Source organism: Oncorhynchus keta, chromosome 37 (assembly GCF_023373465.1).
Source record: "Oncorhynchus keta strain PuntledgeMale-10-30-2019 chromosome 37, Oket_V2, whole genome shotgun sequence".
NCBI lineage: Eukaryota > Metazoa > Chordata > Actinopteri > Salmoniformes > Salmonidae > Oncorhynchus > Oncorhynchus keta.
Genome location: NC_068457.1, coordinates 18,992,726 through 19,010,940, shown reverse-complemented (window position 1 = coordinate 19,010,940; position 18,215 = coordinate 18,992,726). Strand labels below are relative to the sequence as shown.

The 18,215-nt window shown below is 40.0% G+C and overlaps 1 protein-coding gene across 1 annotated transcript in view; it reads right to left on the bottom strand.

Annotated features, from left to right (window-relative positions):
- Window positions 1–2,434: 2,434 nt before the first annotated feature.
- Window positions 2,435–18,215, bottom strand: part of LOC118379242 (glutamate receptor ionotropic, NMDA 3B-like) — a 52,459-nt gene continuing 36,678 nt past the window's right edge. The window contains exons 11-17 of the mRNA XM_052499471.1: window positions 10,685–10,800; window positions 10,297–10,375; window positions 9,813–9,885; window positions 6,887–7,051; window positions 6,425–6,492; window positions 4,742–4,983; window positions 2,435–4,346 (exon numbers count right to left, since the gene is read on the bottom strand). Coding sequence (XP_052355431.1) covers window positions 3,415–4,346; window positions 4,742–4,983; window positions 6,425–6,492; window positions 6,887–7,051; window positions 9,813–9,885; window positions 10,297–10,375; window positions 10,685–10,800 — 1,675 coding nt within the window. The 3' untranslated portion in view covers window positions 2,435–3,414. The remainder of the gene's footprint in view (window positions 4,347–4,741; window positions 4,984–6,424; window positions 6,493–6,886; window positions 7,052–9,812; window positions 9,886–10,296; window positions 10,376–10,684; window positions 10,801–18,215) is intronic.

Sequence of the window (18,215 nt, the reverse complement as noted above, 5' to 3'; positions counted from 1 at the left end):
CTGTGTCCATATCTCTTTCCCTATACTGTCTGTCCATATCTCTTTCTCTCTCTACTGTGTCCATATCTCTTTCTCTCTCTACTGTGTCCATATCTCTTTCTCTCTCTACTGTGTCCATATCTCTTTCTCTCTCTACTGTGTCCATATCTCTTTCTCTCTCTACTGTGTCCATATCTCTTTCTCTCTCCTGTCTGACCATATCTCAACTGTCCATATCTCTTTCCCTATACTGTCTGTCCATATCTCGCTCTACTGTGTCCATATCTCTTTCTCTCTCCTGTCTGACCATATCTCAACTGTCCATATCTCTTTCCCTATACTGTCTGTCCATATCTCGCTCTACTGTGTCCATATCTCTTTCCCTATACTGTCTGTCCATATCTCGCTCTACTGTGTCCATATCTCTTTCCCTATACTGTCTGTCCATATCTCGCTCTACTGTGTCCATATCTCTTTCCCTATACTGTCTGTCCATATCTCTTTCTCTCTCTACTGTGTCCATATCTCTTTCTCTCTCTACTGTGTCCATATCTCTTTCTCTCTCTACTGTGTCCATATCTCTTTCTCTCTCTACTGTGTCCATATCTCTTTCCCTATACTGTCTGTCCATATCTCTTTCTCTCTCTGCTGTCTGTCCATATCTCAACTGTGTCCATATCTCTTTCCCTATAATGTCTGTCCATATCTCTCTACAGTGTCCATATCTCTCTCTACAGTGTCCATATCTCACTCTACAGTGTCCATATCTCTCTCTACAGTGTCCATATCTCACTCTACAGTGTCCATTTCTCTCTCAACTGTGTCCATATCTCTTTCCCTATACTGTCTGTCCATATCTCAACTGTGTCCATATCTCTCTACAGTGTCCATATCTCTCTACAGTGTCCATATCTCTCTCTACAGTGTCAATATCTCACTCTAGAGTGTCCATTTCTCTCTCAACTGTGTCCATATCTCTTTCCCTATACTGTCTGTCCATATCTCTCTACAGTGTCCATATCTCTCTACAGTGTCCATATCTCACTCTACAGTGTCCATTTCTCTCTCTACTGTGTCCATATCTCTCTCTACTGTGTCCATATCTCTTTCCCTATACTGTCTGTCCATATCTCTCTACAGTGTCCATATCTCTCTCTACAGTGTCCATATCTCACTCTACAGTGTCCATTTCTCTCTCTACTGTGTCCATATCTCTCTCTACTCTGTCCATATCTCTTAATATCTCTACTGTCTGTCCATATATCTCTCTACTGTCTGTCCATTTCTCTCTCTACTCTGTCCATATCTCTTAATATCTCTACTGTCTGTCCATATATCTCTCTACTGTCTGTCCATTTCTCTTTCTACTGTGTCCATATCTCTCTCTACTGTCTGTCCATTTCTCTCCCTACTGTGTCCATATCTCTCTCTACTATCTGTCCATATCTCTTTCTACTGTCTGTCCATATCTCTCTCTACTGTCTGTCCATATATCCCTCTACTGTGTCCATATATCTCTCTACTGTGTCCATATCTCTCTCTACTGTCTGTCCATATCTCGTACTGTCTCACTTCTCACAGAGATATGAAGGGACGGAGATGGAGAAAGAGATAAAGAGAGAACAACAAACAGTGATGCAGAAAGATGTATTTTAGGATGCGTGGGTTAATGTGTGTGTGTTCTAACATGCGTGACTAAGACTAAAATATCCTGCAGGCTTCACACAGACCAGAGTCACTGGGAATGGGGACTGTGTGTGTGCATATATATTCCCCTACCTCTGCTCCGTATGCCTGAGTAAATATGTCAATATGTCAGATGTATAACATCCATACATTTAGATACAACTGTTGTCTGACCTCATTTTGTTCACTGTGACACACACACACACACACACACACACACACACACACACACACACACACACACACACACACACACACACACACACACACACACACACACACACACACTTGTACAGATGAGTTAAATCGGAGCTTTGATTCATACGAGTGAGGCGCAGCAGTGTTCTAATTGCTCGTCAGGATCATGTAATCAGAGCGTGTGATTTTGGGTGGATTAACCATGAGAGGTTTGTCTTTTAATTTCACAGCAAATTACTATAACTGGGTGATTGTGTGTGTGTGCACACCTTTATGTGTGATTGTGTGTATGTGTTGGGGGTGGGGGTTGCTAAATATCACAGAATTGAGGGAAAGACAAAATGAGAATTGTTATTACTATGACAGTGAAATATTATAATATTTTCCTTCTCATCCATGAAATAATGTTTCAGTTGCTTAGTTGAGTAGGTTGTGTGTGTTCTTTTGTGTGTGTCTGTGTGTGTGTGTGTGTGTGTGTGTGTGTGTGTGAGAGAGAGAGAGAGAGAGAGATCCAGGCACCACCTTGTGGTATAGACTGTCATTACAGTCTGTGGTAATTTGTTGCATTAAAACCAGTATATAAATGTTTAATTTAAAAATATGGAAATGATATACAACAACATGATACGAGTCCCAATAATAGGCTGATACAATTCTGTTGTGTGTGAGAATATAGCTGTTGTTATAGGCAGCATTATGGGACACCGAACACGGCCCATCAACACCAGAACAACATATCTACAACACTCCTCAGTCCTCTACAGGTAACCTAGCAACCTGCATCTCTTCTAAAACACCTGCTATAGGCTCAAATACAACCGCCTTCTCTCTTTCCACGTCCACCTAATTCATCCACTTCCAGTTTCGACTATTGTCACTGTATAGTTACATTTGACACCACCATGACATCCAACATACAAATTCCATTAAAGTAAATTCAATTCAACTGCATAGTATCAAACCAACTCAAGGTCCTTATAGAGGATCAGTCAGGACAATGACAGTGGACACGTGTAGTTTGCCCTCTGGGATAGCCGATTCTTACCCGGTCGGGTGGAAATAGCATTTGATTGAACATTTAGGAGCCCCATGTGTACCTTGAATGACCCACTGAGAACTGACTACAGACCTGGGGTGTATACATTAATCACAAACCATTGCAACGGAAACCGTTCGCTCCAAACAGAAAAACCTTCTGCAACAAAAACGAGAGATTCTATTGGACAAAATCAGGTAGGTCCCTTCCCGTTTTGTTCTGTTTGCTTCTGTTTGGTTCCTAGTGAACACAACCCAGGGGTACGAGATGAAGAGAGAGAGCTATTAATAGTTAGAAACAAAAAGGAAACACACCTAGTGGAGACAAACAGTAGACGGGTAAAGTTCTGATCAGACATTTTGTTAACAGACAGCAGCCGTTGACATCAGAGGCAAATGGACCAGTACCACATCTCTGTCATTGTTTTTTTAAACTCATCATCATTTGGACCTGTTAGATTCTTTTCCAGCCCTCTAATTGGTCTTTTGTGTTCTAATAAATAACCAATCAAACGACTAACACAAACTCTTCTGGGTGTCCATGGGGGTGGGACGTTCTCTAACCAGATTCCCAGTGCAGGCACTGGATTGGCTAGCTCTCAGTCTGTCCAGACCAGCCCCTGTCCGTGTTTGGACAGTTCTCCCCCTCTCCTGGTCTTTCACTGCACCTGATTGCCTGGCTCTTCCTCTCTCCAGACTGGTGGAGTTACGTGATTGGACAGTTCTTTCTCCCTGCAGTGTATTGACAGCACCTGATTGGTTGGTTGTCTCTCTGTCCAGGCTGGTGGAGGTTTTTGATTGGATCTCTCTCCTCCTCTGTAGGATGGTCAGAGCTTCTGATTGGCTGTTCCTGCCTGTCTGCAGAATGTTGGAGGCATGTGATTGGCTGCTCCCATTTCTGTCTAGGCTTTTTGATTGGTCATCTCGGTCTCTCTCAGTTTCTGATTGGTGTAACAGTCTGTCCCTGTCTGTGTCCTGTCTGGCTGTTTGTCTCATAGTGGAACTGTCCATGCTTGTCCTGTCTCTGTCTCTGTCTCTGTCCAGGCTGCTACAGAGGTTTGATCTGCCACTCCTCCCTTTCTCCTGGTTGATCCCCTCTCTCTCTTCCTTGGTTCTATCTTTCTCTGCGTTGGTTCTCACTCTCTCCAGGCTTTGTGACTGGCCAACCTTGTCTTTCTCCAGTTTGACAGCAGTAGCTGTGCTCTGGTTCATTTTATGGTTCTCCAGGCAGGTCTGTATCTCGGCCCTCCTGGCCACGGCGTCTCTCAGCTGGGCTGTGAACGTCTCGATCCTCCCCTGGACCTCCTGGAGCTCTCCCTCCCACAGGAAGGCCTGGTTGCCTGGGTTCCCCAGAGGAGGCAGGACCAGGCCGGGGGAGGCCAGGGCCGATGCTGGACCACCGTTAGCATGCAGGCTAACCTGAGGAGGAGATAAACCACCCAGACACCCTGGAACAGACAGGGGAAGACAGAAACTTTGTGACCTTTTCTCTGAATCTCATTGAAGGGAATGTGATTTGTGGATTCAAATAAAGCTTGTAAAGTGTGTGTGTGGTTTGGTTTTACAATCCTTGTGGGTCCCAGAAGTTCGACTAAAGGATAGTGAAACAAGGAAAATTCTGGGGACATTTCGCTGATCCCCACAGGGAAAACGTGTATTTTAGGCTTAGTGGTTAGGTATAGGGTTAGAACTAGGGTTAAGAGATAGGGTTAGGTTTAGTTTTAGGGTTAGGTGTTAAGGGTAAGGATTAGGGGTTAGGGAAAATAGGATTTTGAATGGGAATAAATGTTTTGGTCCCCACAAGGACGGTAAAACAAATGTGTGTGTTAGAGTGAGTGTGTACCTCCCAGGCCGTGTCGCCCCACCATGCCAGGACGTCCCCAGAACGAGGCGGTGTGTGTGTGTAGACGGTAGCTGTGTAGACTCTCCAGATCAAAGTGGACCCTCTTGTTCTCCTTGATGTCCCGGGCAGGAGAGGAGGGCTGAGGAGGAAGGGGGGCAGGCAGGGGGGAAGACGGGGGAGGAGGAGGGCGAGGCTGCTGGTGTCTGTGGAGGCTGCAGCTGTCAGAGACACAAGGGGAGGGACTGGGGGAGAGAGAGATATGGAGAGGGAGGGGGGGAGAGTGAGAGAGAGAGAGAAAGAAAGGTAATATTGACAATATTGATAACCTATACTGTAATATAGTATTTATAAACTAAACTCTAATATAGATAGTATTGATAACCAATACTGTAATATAGACAGTATTGATAACCTATACAGTAATATAGATAGTATTGATAACCTATAACACAATATAGAGTATTTGTAACCTATCATTTAATATAGAGAGTATTGATAACATATAGTGTAATTTAGAAATGATTGATTATCTATACTGTAGAAAAGATAGTATTGATAATATATGCTGTACTATTGACAGTATTGATGACCTTTACTGTAACATTGCCAATATTGATAACCTATACTATAATATAGGCAGTATTGATAACCTATACTCGAATATAGATAGTATTGATAATCTAAACTCTACTATATATATAGTATTGATAACCTATAATGTAATATAACTATTTTTGATAACCTATACGGTAATATAGAGATTATTGATAAACTATACTGTAATTTAGACAGTATTGATAAACTATACTGTAATTTAGACAGTATTGATAAACTATACTGCAATTTAGACAGTATTGATAAACTATACTGTAATATAGATAGTATTGATAAACTATACTGTAATTTAGACAGTATTGATAAACTATACTGTAATATAGATAGTATTGATAGCCTATACTGTAATTTAGACAGTATTGATAACATATACTCTAATATAGACAGTATTGATAACCTATACTGTAATATGGATAGTATTGATAAACTATACTCTAATATAGATAGTATTGATAACCCAGACTGCAATATAGATATTATTGATAACCTATAATGTAATATATACAGTATTGATAACATACACTGTAATAAATATAGTGTTGATAACCTATAATGTAATATAACTATTTCTGATAACCTATATGGTAATATAGATAGTATTGATAACATATACTATAATATAGATAGCATTGATAGCATATACTGTAATATAGACATTATTGATAACCTGTCCTCTAGTAGAGACAGTATTGATAACCTATACTCAAATATAGACAGTATTGATAACCTATACTCTAATATAAACAGTATTGATAACCTATACTCTAGTAGAGACAGTATTGATAACTTATACTCTAATATAGTCAGTATTGATAACCTATACTCTAATATAGACAGTATTGATAACCTATGCTCTAATATAGACAGTATTGATATCCTATACTCTAATATAGACAGTATTGATAACCTATACTCTAATATAGACAGTATTGATAACCTATACTCTAATATAGAACGTATTGATAACCTATACTCGAGTATAGACAGTATTGATAACCTCTACTCTAATATAGACAGTATTGATAACCTATACTCTAATATAGATAGTATTGATCAGTGTTTCTCTACTTGTGGTCCAGGCCAATCAACTCTTTCCCTACGTCCTTGTAAGGGGTGTTCAGGGCTCGATGGATCTTCTGTCAACAGATAGATGATACAACACAGATGAGAGAACATTCACTCACTAAAGATCACCTTGATAATATCACCTTGTTAAGATCACAGTGGTAAGATCACCTTGTTAAGATAACAGTGGTAAGATCACCTTGCTAAGATAACAGTGGTAAGATCCCATTGTTAAGATCACCTTGATAAGATCAGAGTGGTAAGATCACCTTGATAAGATCACCTTGATAATATGTTTTTAAAAGTGTGAAATTCTAATTATCTTAGATACTATTAAAAGCTTGGTGGCTTGCTATAGATCTAGTTCATGAGTGTGTGTGTGTGTGTGTGTGTGTGTGTGTGTGTGTGTGTGTGTGTGTGTGTGTGTGTGTGTGTGTGTGTGTGGGGGGGGGTGTACCTACATACCTGGCTGGTATGCAACCAGTAGGTGAGTGTGTGTGACCGCCGTAGCCGGGGCAGGACTAGGTGATAGAAGGTGTGTTCAGCTGCCAAGGTAAAAATGGCTCCAACCACCCCCACACACAACATCACAAACAGGCCTGAGAAATGATCTATCCCCATCGATAAATTCTGGGAGAGAGAGAGAGTCAGAAAGAGGGAGAGATAGAGGATAAGAGAGGGTGTGAGAGAGAGAGATAAAGAGGGAGAGAGATATATATAGTGCAAGAGAGGGTTAGAGAGAGGGAGAGAGAGGGTGAGAGAGGGTGAGAGAGTATTTATTATTAGGTTCCGTAGTTAGCTGCTGCTGAGGCAGTCAGTGACTCTACTCATCCTGGGGTCCAAACAGGAAACACAACACAACAAATAAAAGACACATTATACATACTGTAAATATACATACATAGCACTACATTTACATTACAATTTAGTCATTCAGCAGACGCTCCCATCCAGACTGACCCACAGCTAGTGCATTCATCTTAAGATAGCCAAGTGAGACAACCACATATAACAGTCGTAACCCAACCACGCATCATATACATAATAAAATGCAAAATACAATACAAAATGCATTAAATGGTCTGTCTATGTGTCTTCACAGTCCCCATTTTGCCTTAAGGTATGAGGTTGACTGTGGTTCCAACAGTGGCCTCTAGATGGCAGAGTGAACCAGTAGTTCCACTTTCTCCGTCACCTGACATCATCACATCACTGGCTCTGAGCAAAACTCGAGCCAGTTGCATCCACCTATCAGTGATGACCTTAACGGGGCAATCTGCAGTTGCTACAATTTTGGTGAGAATGTATCCATTTCACTACACTCGCATTGACATCTGCTAACCATGTGTATGTGACAAATAACATTTGATTTGATTGATTCTTGAAGAGTATAACTTACTAATTAATGCCTCATGAGCTTAGTTAAACTTTCGTACCCCGTCAAAACACTATTTATTTAACCCTTATTTTACCAGGTAAGTTGACTGAGAACACATTCTCATTTACAGCAACAACCTGGGGAATAGTTACAGGGGAGAGGAAGGGGGATGAATGAGCCAATTGGCAACTGGGGATGATTAGGTGACTGTGATGGTATGAGGGCCAGATTGGGAATTTAGGTTTCACACCCCTACTCTTACGATAAGTGCCATGGGATCTTTAGTGGACCACAGAGAGTCAGGACACCCGTTTAACATTCCATCAGAAAGACGGCACCTACACAGGGCAATGTCCCTAATCACTGCCCTGGGGCATTGGGATATTTTTTTTTAGACCAGAGGAAAGGGTGCCTCCTACTTGCCCTCCAACACCACTTCCAGCAACATCTGGTCTCCCATCCAGGGACCAACCCTAGTTAGCTTCAGAAGCCAGCCAGCAGTGAGATGCTGGGTGTTATGCTGTAGGGTGGTATGCTGCTGGCTGTAAAATATTAGCTTGTTTTACTCAAATGTGTGTAAACATAGTAAATGTAAACAAACACTATATAACCTCGAAAATGTTGATATCATGGATGGTCAGTCCTAGCATCCATAGCGCTGTCTATGAATTTGAGAGTGGTTAGACTTCTCCAGCCCCTTCCCTCAGCTTTTTACTGAAACAGGGAAGGTAGTAAGTATTCAAACAGGACCATGTCCTTCTCTCTCTGCCATCCCATAATAACCATCTCCATCCCCATGATCTACAGGGACACAAGTCTTCTGACCAGAACGAATAGCACACATACACTCATTACCGCACGCTGCACGCACATACAGTCTCTATGGGAAACTACAAGTACCCTTATCAGGCAAAACACTGCCATCGTTTCTCTGTCTATTTCCTCTAGAAGCACCTGGAACGACACAATGTGAGCCACCCCATGTGACCCAGAGGTACACCTTGGATCGTGGACTTCTGTCCTGCCTCATGTTGTTATTCTGTAGAACTGCCTCAAGTCTGCTCTATGTATTCTAACTTCTGCATAAATATGAAGAATATCATCCCTCTGATACAGAGAGTTTCTCATGGCCCTAAGCCTTCCTCTCTCTGGGGAGAGGCTGTTGTAGTTCACACACACACACACACACACACACACACACACACACACACACACACACACACACACACACACACACACACACACACACACACACACACACACACACACACACACACACACACACACACACACACACACACACACACACACACACACACACATCACAGATTTTATCTCATATGCCAAGGACTAGGAGGGGGGGGAGGGTAAAAGAGTCTTTGCCAGCAGCTATATATCAGGTCTGTAGATTGGAGTGTGTGTATGTGTGTATGTGTGTGTGTTTGTGTGTGTGTGTGTGTGTGTGTGTGTGTGTGTGTGTGTGTGTGTGTGTGTGTGTGTGTGTGTGTGTGTGTGTGTGTGTGTGCGCCTGGAAGCGAGTCCTGTTTGTCTCTGTCCCAGCGGGAGGCTGAGATACGGGACTAGAATTCTGGCTAGGCTGGCTGTATACCAACACTATGGGGGAAGCAGGTGTGAGTTTGTGATTGTGAAGAAGGAGTACCATTTTGTCAGCTAAATCTATGAGGAGTCTGTCTGGCAGTTAGAGGTCAGACAGAGGTCAGACAACAAACACAGACACCACAGTATATAGAAAGAGTTTGGTTGTTGCTTCTGTCGACTATGACCTTCAACACACACACACACACACACGCACGCACGCACGCACGCACGCACGCACGCACGCACGCACGCACGCACGCACGCACGCACGCACGCACGCACGCACGCACGCACGCACGCACGCACGCACGCACACACACACACACACACACACACACACACACACACACACACACACACACACACACACACACACACACACACACACACACACACACACACACACACACTCACCTCAGTGTTTGTGAACACTCGTTTCCCACATGGCACCACCTTGTACCATTTCTCATGTAATATGTCCATGTACCTGGTACAACACATCATGTTAATACTAGTGTCAGATCAACAAAACAAGTCAATGAAATAGTGATGAAAATGAGGGTGATATGCACATCCGTAACTTGCGAATACCGTTGGGCTAAACAATCGCAGTGATAACAACATGAGAGGCCATCACACAGAATGTCACTGTTCCCCAGTGCTTTATACCTGAACTCAAAAATACTATGTTTCAACTTCAAATCTGACAGGTGAAGTCGAGGCAGGTGGGGGCCTGTCATTTCATTACTGAATTACTACACATGCTGTATGCCTGTGTGTGTGTGTGTGTGTGTGTGTGTGTGTGTGTGTGTGTGTGTGTGTGTGTGTGTGTGTGTGTGTGTGTGTGTGTGTGTGTGTGTGTGTGTGTGTGTGTGTGTGTGTGTGTGTGCTACCGTACCCTTCTGACTTGTAGCGACTGATGAATTCAGACACGTTGGCAGTGAGAGGAGAGCCTTGGGCAACACCTATACCATAACCTGGACACACACACATGCACACACACACACACATGCACACCCACACACATACTCACACAAACACACACACACACAAACATACACACAAGTTAAATCATCTGTCTGTCACAGTGAATAGCTAGCCTGGTCCCAGATCTGTTAGTTCTCTTGCCAAATTCCTTGTTGTCATTGTCAAGTCAAACATGTTTGGCATGACACTGAATAACAATGAGTTGGCATGATGGTACAAACAGACTGGCACTCAGACTAGCCATAGCAGTAAAAACCTTTCTAACATTGTGTGTGTGTGTGTGTCTATGTCTATCTTACCCTCTATAGCAAAAGGCTTGCCCACAGTCGCTAGTTTACACTCAGCATCGATGGAGACTTCATAGTCCAATAGAGCTTTATCCATGATGAAGGCATCTAGTAGGGGAGGATCTGTCCTAACACACACACACACACACACACACACACACACACACACACACACACACACACACACACACACACACACACACACACACACACACACACACACACACACACACACACACACACACACACACACACACACACACACACACACACACACACACACACACACACACACACACACAGATAAATCCAAAGCAACACCGATCAGATATGCATAACTTCAATAAAATAGCATTAACATTATTGCATTGAGGTCCTCAAGGGTAATTTAAAAGACTTCATGATTGCAATACACTTAATGTAAACAATACAACATAAACTCCCACCCAGCACAGGTGGGGATGTGTGCGTTTGTGTGTGTGTGTGTGCACATCTACAGTTATGAAGACAGTTTAATTCCATCTGCTACGTTCTATTACAGTTATGAAGACAGTTTAATTCCATCTGCTACGTTCTATTACAGTTATGAAGACAGTTTAACTCCATCTGCTACGTTCTATTACAGTTATGAAGACAGTTTAACTCCATCTGCTACGTTCTATTACAGTTATGAAGACAGTTTAGTTCCATCTGCTACGTTCTATTACAGTTATGAAGACAGTTTATCTCCATCTGCTACGTTCTATTACAGTTATGAAGACAGTTTAGTTCCATCTGCTACGTTCTATTACAGTTATGAAGACAGTTTAACTCCATCTGCTATGTTCTATTACAGTTATGAAGACAGTTTATCTCCATCTGCTACGTTCTATTACAGTTATGAAGACAGTTTAACTCCATCTGCTACGTTCTATTACAGTTATGAAGACAGTTTAACTCCATCTGCTACGTTCTATTACAGTTATGAAGACAGTTTAACTCCATCTGCTACGTTCTATTACAGTTATGAAGACAGTTTAACTCCATCTGCTACGTTCTATTACAGTTATGAAGACAGTTTAACTCCATCTGCTACGTTCTATTACAGTTATGAAGACAGTTTATCTCCATCTGCTACGTTCTATTACAGTTATGAAGACAGTTTAACTCCATCTGCTACGTTCTATTACAGTTATGAAGACAGTTTAACTCCATCTGCTACGTTCTATTACAGTTATGAAGACAGTTTAACTCCATCTGCTACGTTCTATTACAGTTATGAAGACAGTTTAACTCCATCTGCTACGTTCTATTACAGTTATGAAGACAGTTTAGTTCCATCTGCTACGTTCTATTACAGTTATGAAGACAGTTTATCTCCATCTGCTACGTTCTATTACAGTTATGAAGACAGTTTAGTTCCATCTGCTACGTTCTATTACAGTTATGAAGACAGTTTAACTCCATCTGCTATGTTCTATTACAGTTATGAAGACAGTTTATCTCCATCTGCTACGTTCTATTACAGTTATGAAGACAGTTTAACTCCATCTGCTACGTTCTATTACAGTTATGAAGACAGTTTAACTCCATCTGCTACGTTCTATTACAGTTATGAAGACAGTTTAACTCCATCTGCTACGTTCTATTACAGTTATGAAGACAGTTTAACTCCATCTGCTACGTTCTATTACAGTTATGAAGACAGTTTAACTCCATCTGCTACGTTCTATTACAGTTATGAAGACAGTTTATCTCCATCTGCTACGTTCTATTACAGTTATGAAGACAGTTTAACTCCATCTGCTACGTTCTATTACAGTTATGAAGACAGTTTAACTCCATCTGCTACGTTCTATTACAGTTATGAAGACAGTTTAACTCCATCTGCTACGTTCTATTACAGTTATGAAGACAGTTTAACTCCATCTGCTACGTTCTATTACAGTTATGAAGACAGTTTAACTCCATCTGCTACATTCTATTACAGTTGTGAAGACAGTTTAACACCATCTGCTACGTTCTATTACAGTTATGAAGACAGTTTAACTCCATCTGCTACGTTCTATTACAGTTATGAAGACAGTTTAACTCCATCTGCTACGTTCTATTACAGTTATGAAGACAGTTTAACTCCATCTGCTACGTTCTATTACAGTTGTGAAGACAGTTTAACACCATCTGCTACGTTCTATTACAGTTATGAAGACAGTTTAACTCCATCTGCTACGTTCTATTACAGTTATGAAGACAGTTTAACTCCATTTGATACGTTCTATTACAGTTATGAAGACAGTTTAACTCCATCTGCTACGTTCTATTACAGTTATGAAGACAGTTTACTACCTCCATCTGCTACGTTCTATTACAGTTATGAAGACAGTTTAACTCCATCTGCTACGTTCTATTACAGTTATGAAGACAGTTTAACTCCATCTGCTACGTTCTATTACAGTGATGAAGATAGTTTCATTCCATCTGCTACGTTCTATTACAGTTATGAAGACAGTTTAACTCCATCTGCTACGTTCTATTACAGTTATGAAGACAGTTTAACTCCATCTGCTACGTTCTATTACAGTTATGAAGACAGTTTAACTCCATCTGCTACGTTATATTACAGTTATGAAGACAGTTTAACTCCATCTGCTACGTTCTATTACCGTTATGAAGACAGTTTAACTCCATCTGCTACGTTCTATTACAGTTATGAAGACAGTTTAACTCCATCTGCTACGTTCTATTACAGTTATGAAGACAGTTTAACTCCATCTGCTACGTTCTATTACAGTTATGAAGACAGTTTAACTCCATCTGCTACGTTCTATTACAGTTATGAAGACAGTTTAACACCATCTGCTACGTTCTATTACAGTTATGAAGACAGTTTAACTCCATCTGCTACGTTCTATTACAGTTATGAAGACAGTTTAACTCCATCTGCTACATTCTATTACAGTTGTGAAGACAGTTTAACACCATCTGCTACGTTCTATTACAGTTATGAAGACAGTTTAACTCCATCTGCTACGTTCTATTACAGTTATGAAGACAGTTTAACTCCATCTGCTACGTTCTATTACAGTTATGAAGACAGTTTACTACCTCCATCTGCTACGTTCTATTACAGTGATGAAGACAGTTTCATTCCATCTGCTACGTTCTATTACAGTTATGAAGACAGTTTACTACCTCCATCTGCTACGTTCTATTACAGTTATGAAGACAGTTTAACTCCATCTGCTACGTTCTATTACAGTTATGAAGACAGTTTAACTCCATCTGCTACGTTCTATTACAGTGATGAAGACAGTTTCATTCCATCTGCTACGTTCTATTACAGTTATGAAGACAGTTTAACTCCATCTGCTACGTTCTATTACAGTTATGAAGACAGTTTAACTCCATTTGATACGTTCTATTACAGTTATGAAGACAGTTTAACTCCATCTGCTACGTTCTATTACAGTGATGAAGACAGTTTCATTCCATCTGCTACGTTCTATTACAGTTATGAAGACAGTTTAACTCCATCTGCTACGTTCTATTATAGTTATGAAGACAGTTTAACTCCATCTGATACGTTCTATTACAGTTATGAAGACAGTTTAACTCCATCTGCTACGTTCTATTACAGTTATGAAGACAGTTTAACTCCATCTGCTACGTTCTATTACAGTTATGAAGACAGTTTAACTCCATCTGCTACGTTCTATTACAGTTATGAAGACAGTTTAACTCCATCTGCTACGTTCTATTACAGTTATGAAGACAGTTTAACTCCATCTGCTACGTTCTATTACAGTTATGAATACAGTTTAACGCCATCTGCTACGTTCTATTACAGTTATGAAGACAGTTTATCTCCATCTGCTACGTTCTATTACAGTTATGAAGACAGTTTAACTCCATCTGCTACGTTCTATTACAGTTATGAAGACAGTTTAACTCCATCTGCTACGTTCTATTACAGTTATGAAGACAGTTTAACTCCATCTGCTACGTTCTATTACAGTTATGAAGACAGTTTAACTCCATCTGCTACGTTCTATTACAGTTGTGAAGACAGTTTAACACCATCTGCTACGTTCTATTACAGTTATGAAGACAGTTTAACTCCATCTGCTACGTTCTATTACAGTTATGAAGACAGTTTAACTCCATTTGATACGTTCTATTACAGTTATGAAGACAGTTTAACTCCATCTGCTACGTTCTATTACAGTGATGAAGACAGTTTCATTCCATCTGCTACGTTCTATTACAGTTATGAAGACAGTTTAACTCCATCTGCTACGTTCTATTACAGTTATGAAGACAGTTTAACTCCATCTGATACGTTCTATTACAGTTATGAAGACAGTTTAACTCCATCTGCTACGTTCTATTACAGTTATGAAGACAGTTTAACTCCATCTGCTACGTTCTATTACAGTTATGAAGACAGTTTAACTCCATCTGCTACGTTCTATTACAGTTATGAAGACAGTTTAACTCCATCTGCTACGTTCTATTACAGTTATGAAGACAGTTTAACTCCATCTGCTACGTTCTATTACAGTTATGAATACAGTTTAACGCCATCTGCTACGTTCTATTACAGTTATGAAGACAGTTTATCTCCATCTGCTACGTTCTATTACAGTTATGAAGACAGTTTAACTCCATCTGCTACGTTCTATTACAGTTATGAAGACAGTTTAACTCCATCTGCTACGTTCTATTACAGTTATGAAGACAGTTTAACTCCATCTGCTACGTTCTATTACAGTTATGAAGACAGTTTAACTCCATCTGCTACGTTCTATTACAGTTGTGAAGACAGTTTAACACCATCTGCTACGTTCTATTACAGTTATGAAGACAGTTTAACTCCATCTGCTACGTTCTATTACAGTTATGAAGACAGTTTAACTCCATTTGATACGTTCTATTACAGTTATGAAGACAGTTTAACTCCATCTGCTACGTTCTATTACAGTTATGAAGACAGTTTACTACCTCCATCTGCTACGTTCTATTACAGTTATGAAGACAGTTTAACTCCATCTGCTACGTTCTATTACAGTTATGAAGACAGTTTACTACCTCCATCTGCTACGTTCTATTACAGTTATGAAGACAGTTTACTACCTCCATCTGCTACGTTTCTATTACAGTGATGAAGACAGTTTCATTCCATCTGCTACGTTCTATTACAGTTATGAAGACAGTTTACTACCTCCATCTGCTACGTTCTATTACAGTTATGAAGACAGTTTAACTCCATCTGCTACGTTCTATTACAGTTATGAAGACAGTTTAACTCCATCTGCTACGTTCTATTACAGTGATGAAGACAGTTTCATTCCATCTGCTACGTTCTATTACAGTTATGAAGACAGTTTAACTCCATCTGCTACGTTCTATTACAGTTATGAAGACAGTTTAACTCCATTTGATACGTTCTATTACAGTTATGAAGACAGTTTAACTCCATCTGCTACGTTCTATTACAGTGATGAAGACAGTTTCATTCCATCTGCTACGTTCTATTACAGTTATGAAGACAGTTTAACTCCATCTGCTACGTTCTATTACAGTTATGAAGACAGTTTAACTCCATCTGATACGTTCTATTACAGTTATGAAGACAGTTTAACTCCATCTGCTACGTTCTATTACAGTTATGAAGACAGTTTAACTCCATCTGCTACGTTCTATTACAGTTATGAAGACAGTTTAACTCCATCTGCTACGTTCTATTACAGTTATGAAGACAGTTTAACTCCATCTGCTACGTTCTATTACAGTTATGAAGACAGTTTAACTCCATCTGCTACGTTCTATTACAGTTATGAATACAGTTTAACGCCATCTGCTACGTTCTATTACAGTTATGAAGACAGTTTATCTCCATCTGCTACGTTCTATTACAGTTATGAAGACAGTTTAACTCCATCTGCTACGTTCTATTACAGTTATGAAGACAGTTTAACTCCATCTGCTACGTTCTATTACAGTTATGAAGACAGTTTAACTCCATCTGCTACGTTCTATTACAGTTATGAAGACAGTTTAACTCCATCTGCTACGTTCTATTACAGTTATGAAGACAGTTTAACTCCATCTGATACGTTCTATTACAGTTATGAAGACAGTTTAACTCCATCTGCTACGTTCTATTACAGTTATGAAGACAGTTTAACTCCATCTGCTACGTTCTATTACAGTTATGAAGACAGTTTAACTCCATCTGCTACGTTCTATTACAGTTATGAAGACAGTTTAACTCCATCTGCTACGTTCTATTACAGTTATGAAGACAGTTTAACTCCATCTGCTACGTTCTATTACAGTTATGAATACAGTTTAACGCCATCTGCTACGTTCTATTACAGTTATGAAGACAGTTTATCTCCATCTGCTACGTTCTATCACAGTTATGAAGACAGTTTAACTCCATCTGCTACGTTCTATTACAGTTATGAAGACAGTTTAACTCCATCTGCTACGTTCTATTACAGTTATGAAGACAGTTTAACTCCATCTGCTACGTTCTATTACAGTTATGAAGACAGTTTAACTCCATCTGCTACGTTCTATTACAGTTGTGAAGACAGTTTAACACCATCTGCTACGTTCTATTACAGTTATGAAGACAGTTTAACTCCATTTGATACGTTCTATTACAGTTATGAAGACAGTTTACTACCTCCATCTGCTACGTTCTATTACAGTTATGAAGACAGTTTACTACCTCCATCTGCTACGTTCTATTACAGTGATGAAGACAGTTTCATTCCATCTGCTACGTTCTATTACAGTTATGAAGACAGTTTACTACCTCCATCTGCTACGTTCTATTACAGTTATGAAGACAGTTTAACTCCATCTGCTACGTTCTATTACAGTTATGAAGACAGTTTAACTCCATCTGCTACGTTCTATTACAGTGATGAAGACAGTTTCATTCCATCTGCTACGTTCTATTACAGTGATGAAGACAGTTTCATTCCATCTGCTACGTTCTATTACAGTTATGAAGACAGTTTAACTCCATCTGCTACGTTCTATTACAGTTATGAAGACAGTTTAACTCCATCTGCTACGTTCTATTACAGTTGTGAAGACAGTTTAACACCATCTGCTACGTTCTATTACAGTTATGAAGACAGTTTAACTCCATCTGCTACGTTCTATTACAGTTATGAAGACAGTTTAACTCCATTTGATACGTTCTATTACAGTTATGAAGACAGTTTAACTCCATCTGCTACGTTCTATTACAGTTATGAAGACAGTTTAACTCCATCTGATACGTTCTATTACAGTTATGAAGACAGTTTAACTCCATCTGCTACGTTCTATTACAGTTATGAAGACAGTTTAACTCCATCTGCTACGTTCTATTACAGTTATGAAGACAGTTTAACTCCATCTGCTACGTTCTATTACAGTTATGAAGACAGTTTAACTCCATCTGCTACGTTCTATTACAGTTATGAAGACAGTTTAACTCCATCTGCTACGTTCTATTACAGTTATGAATACAGTTTAACGCCATCTGCTACGTTCTATTACA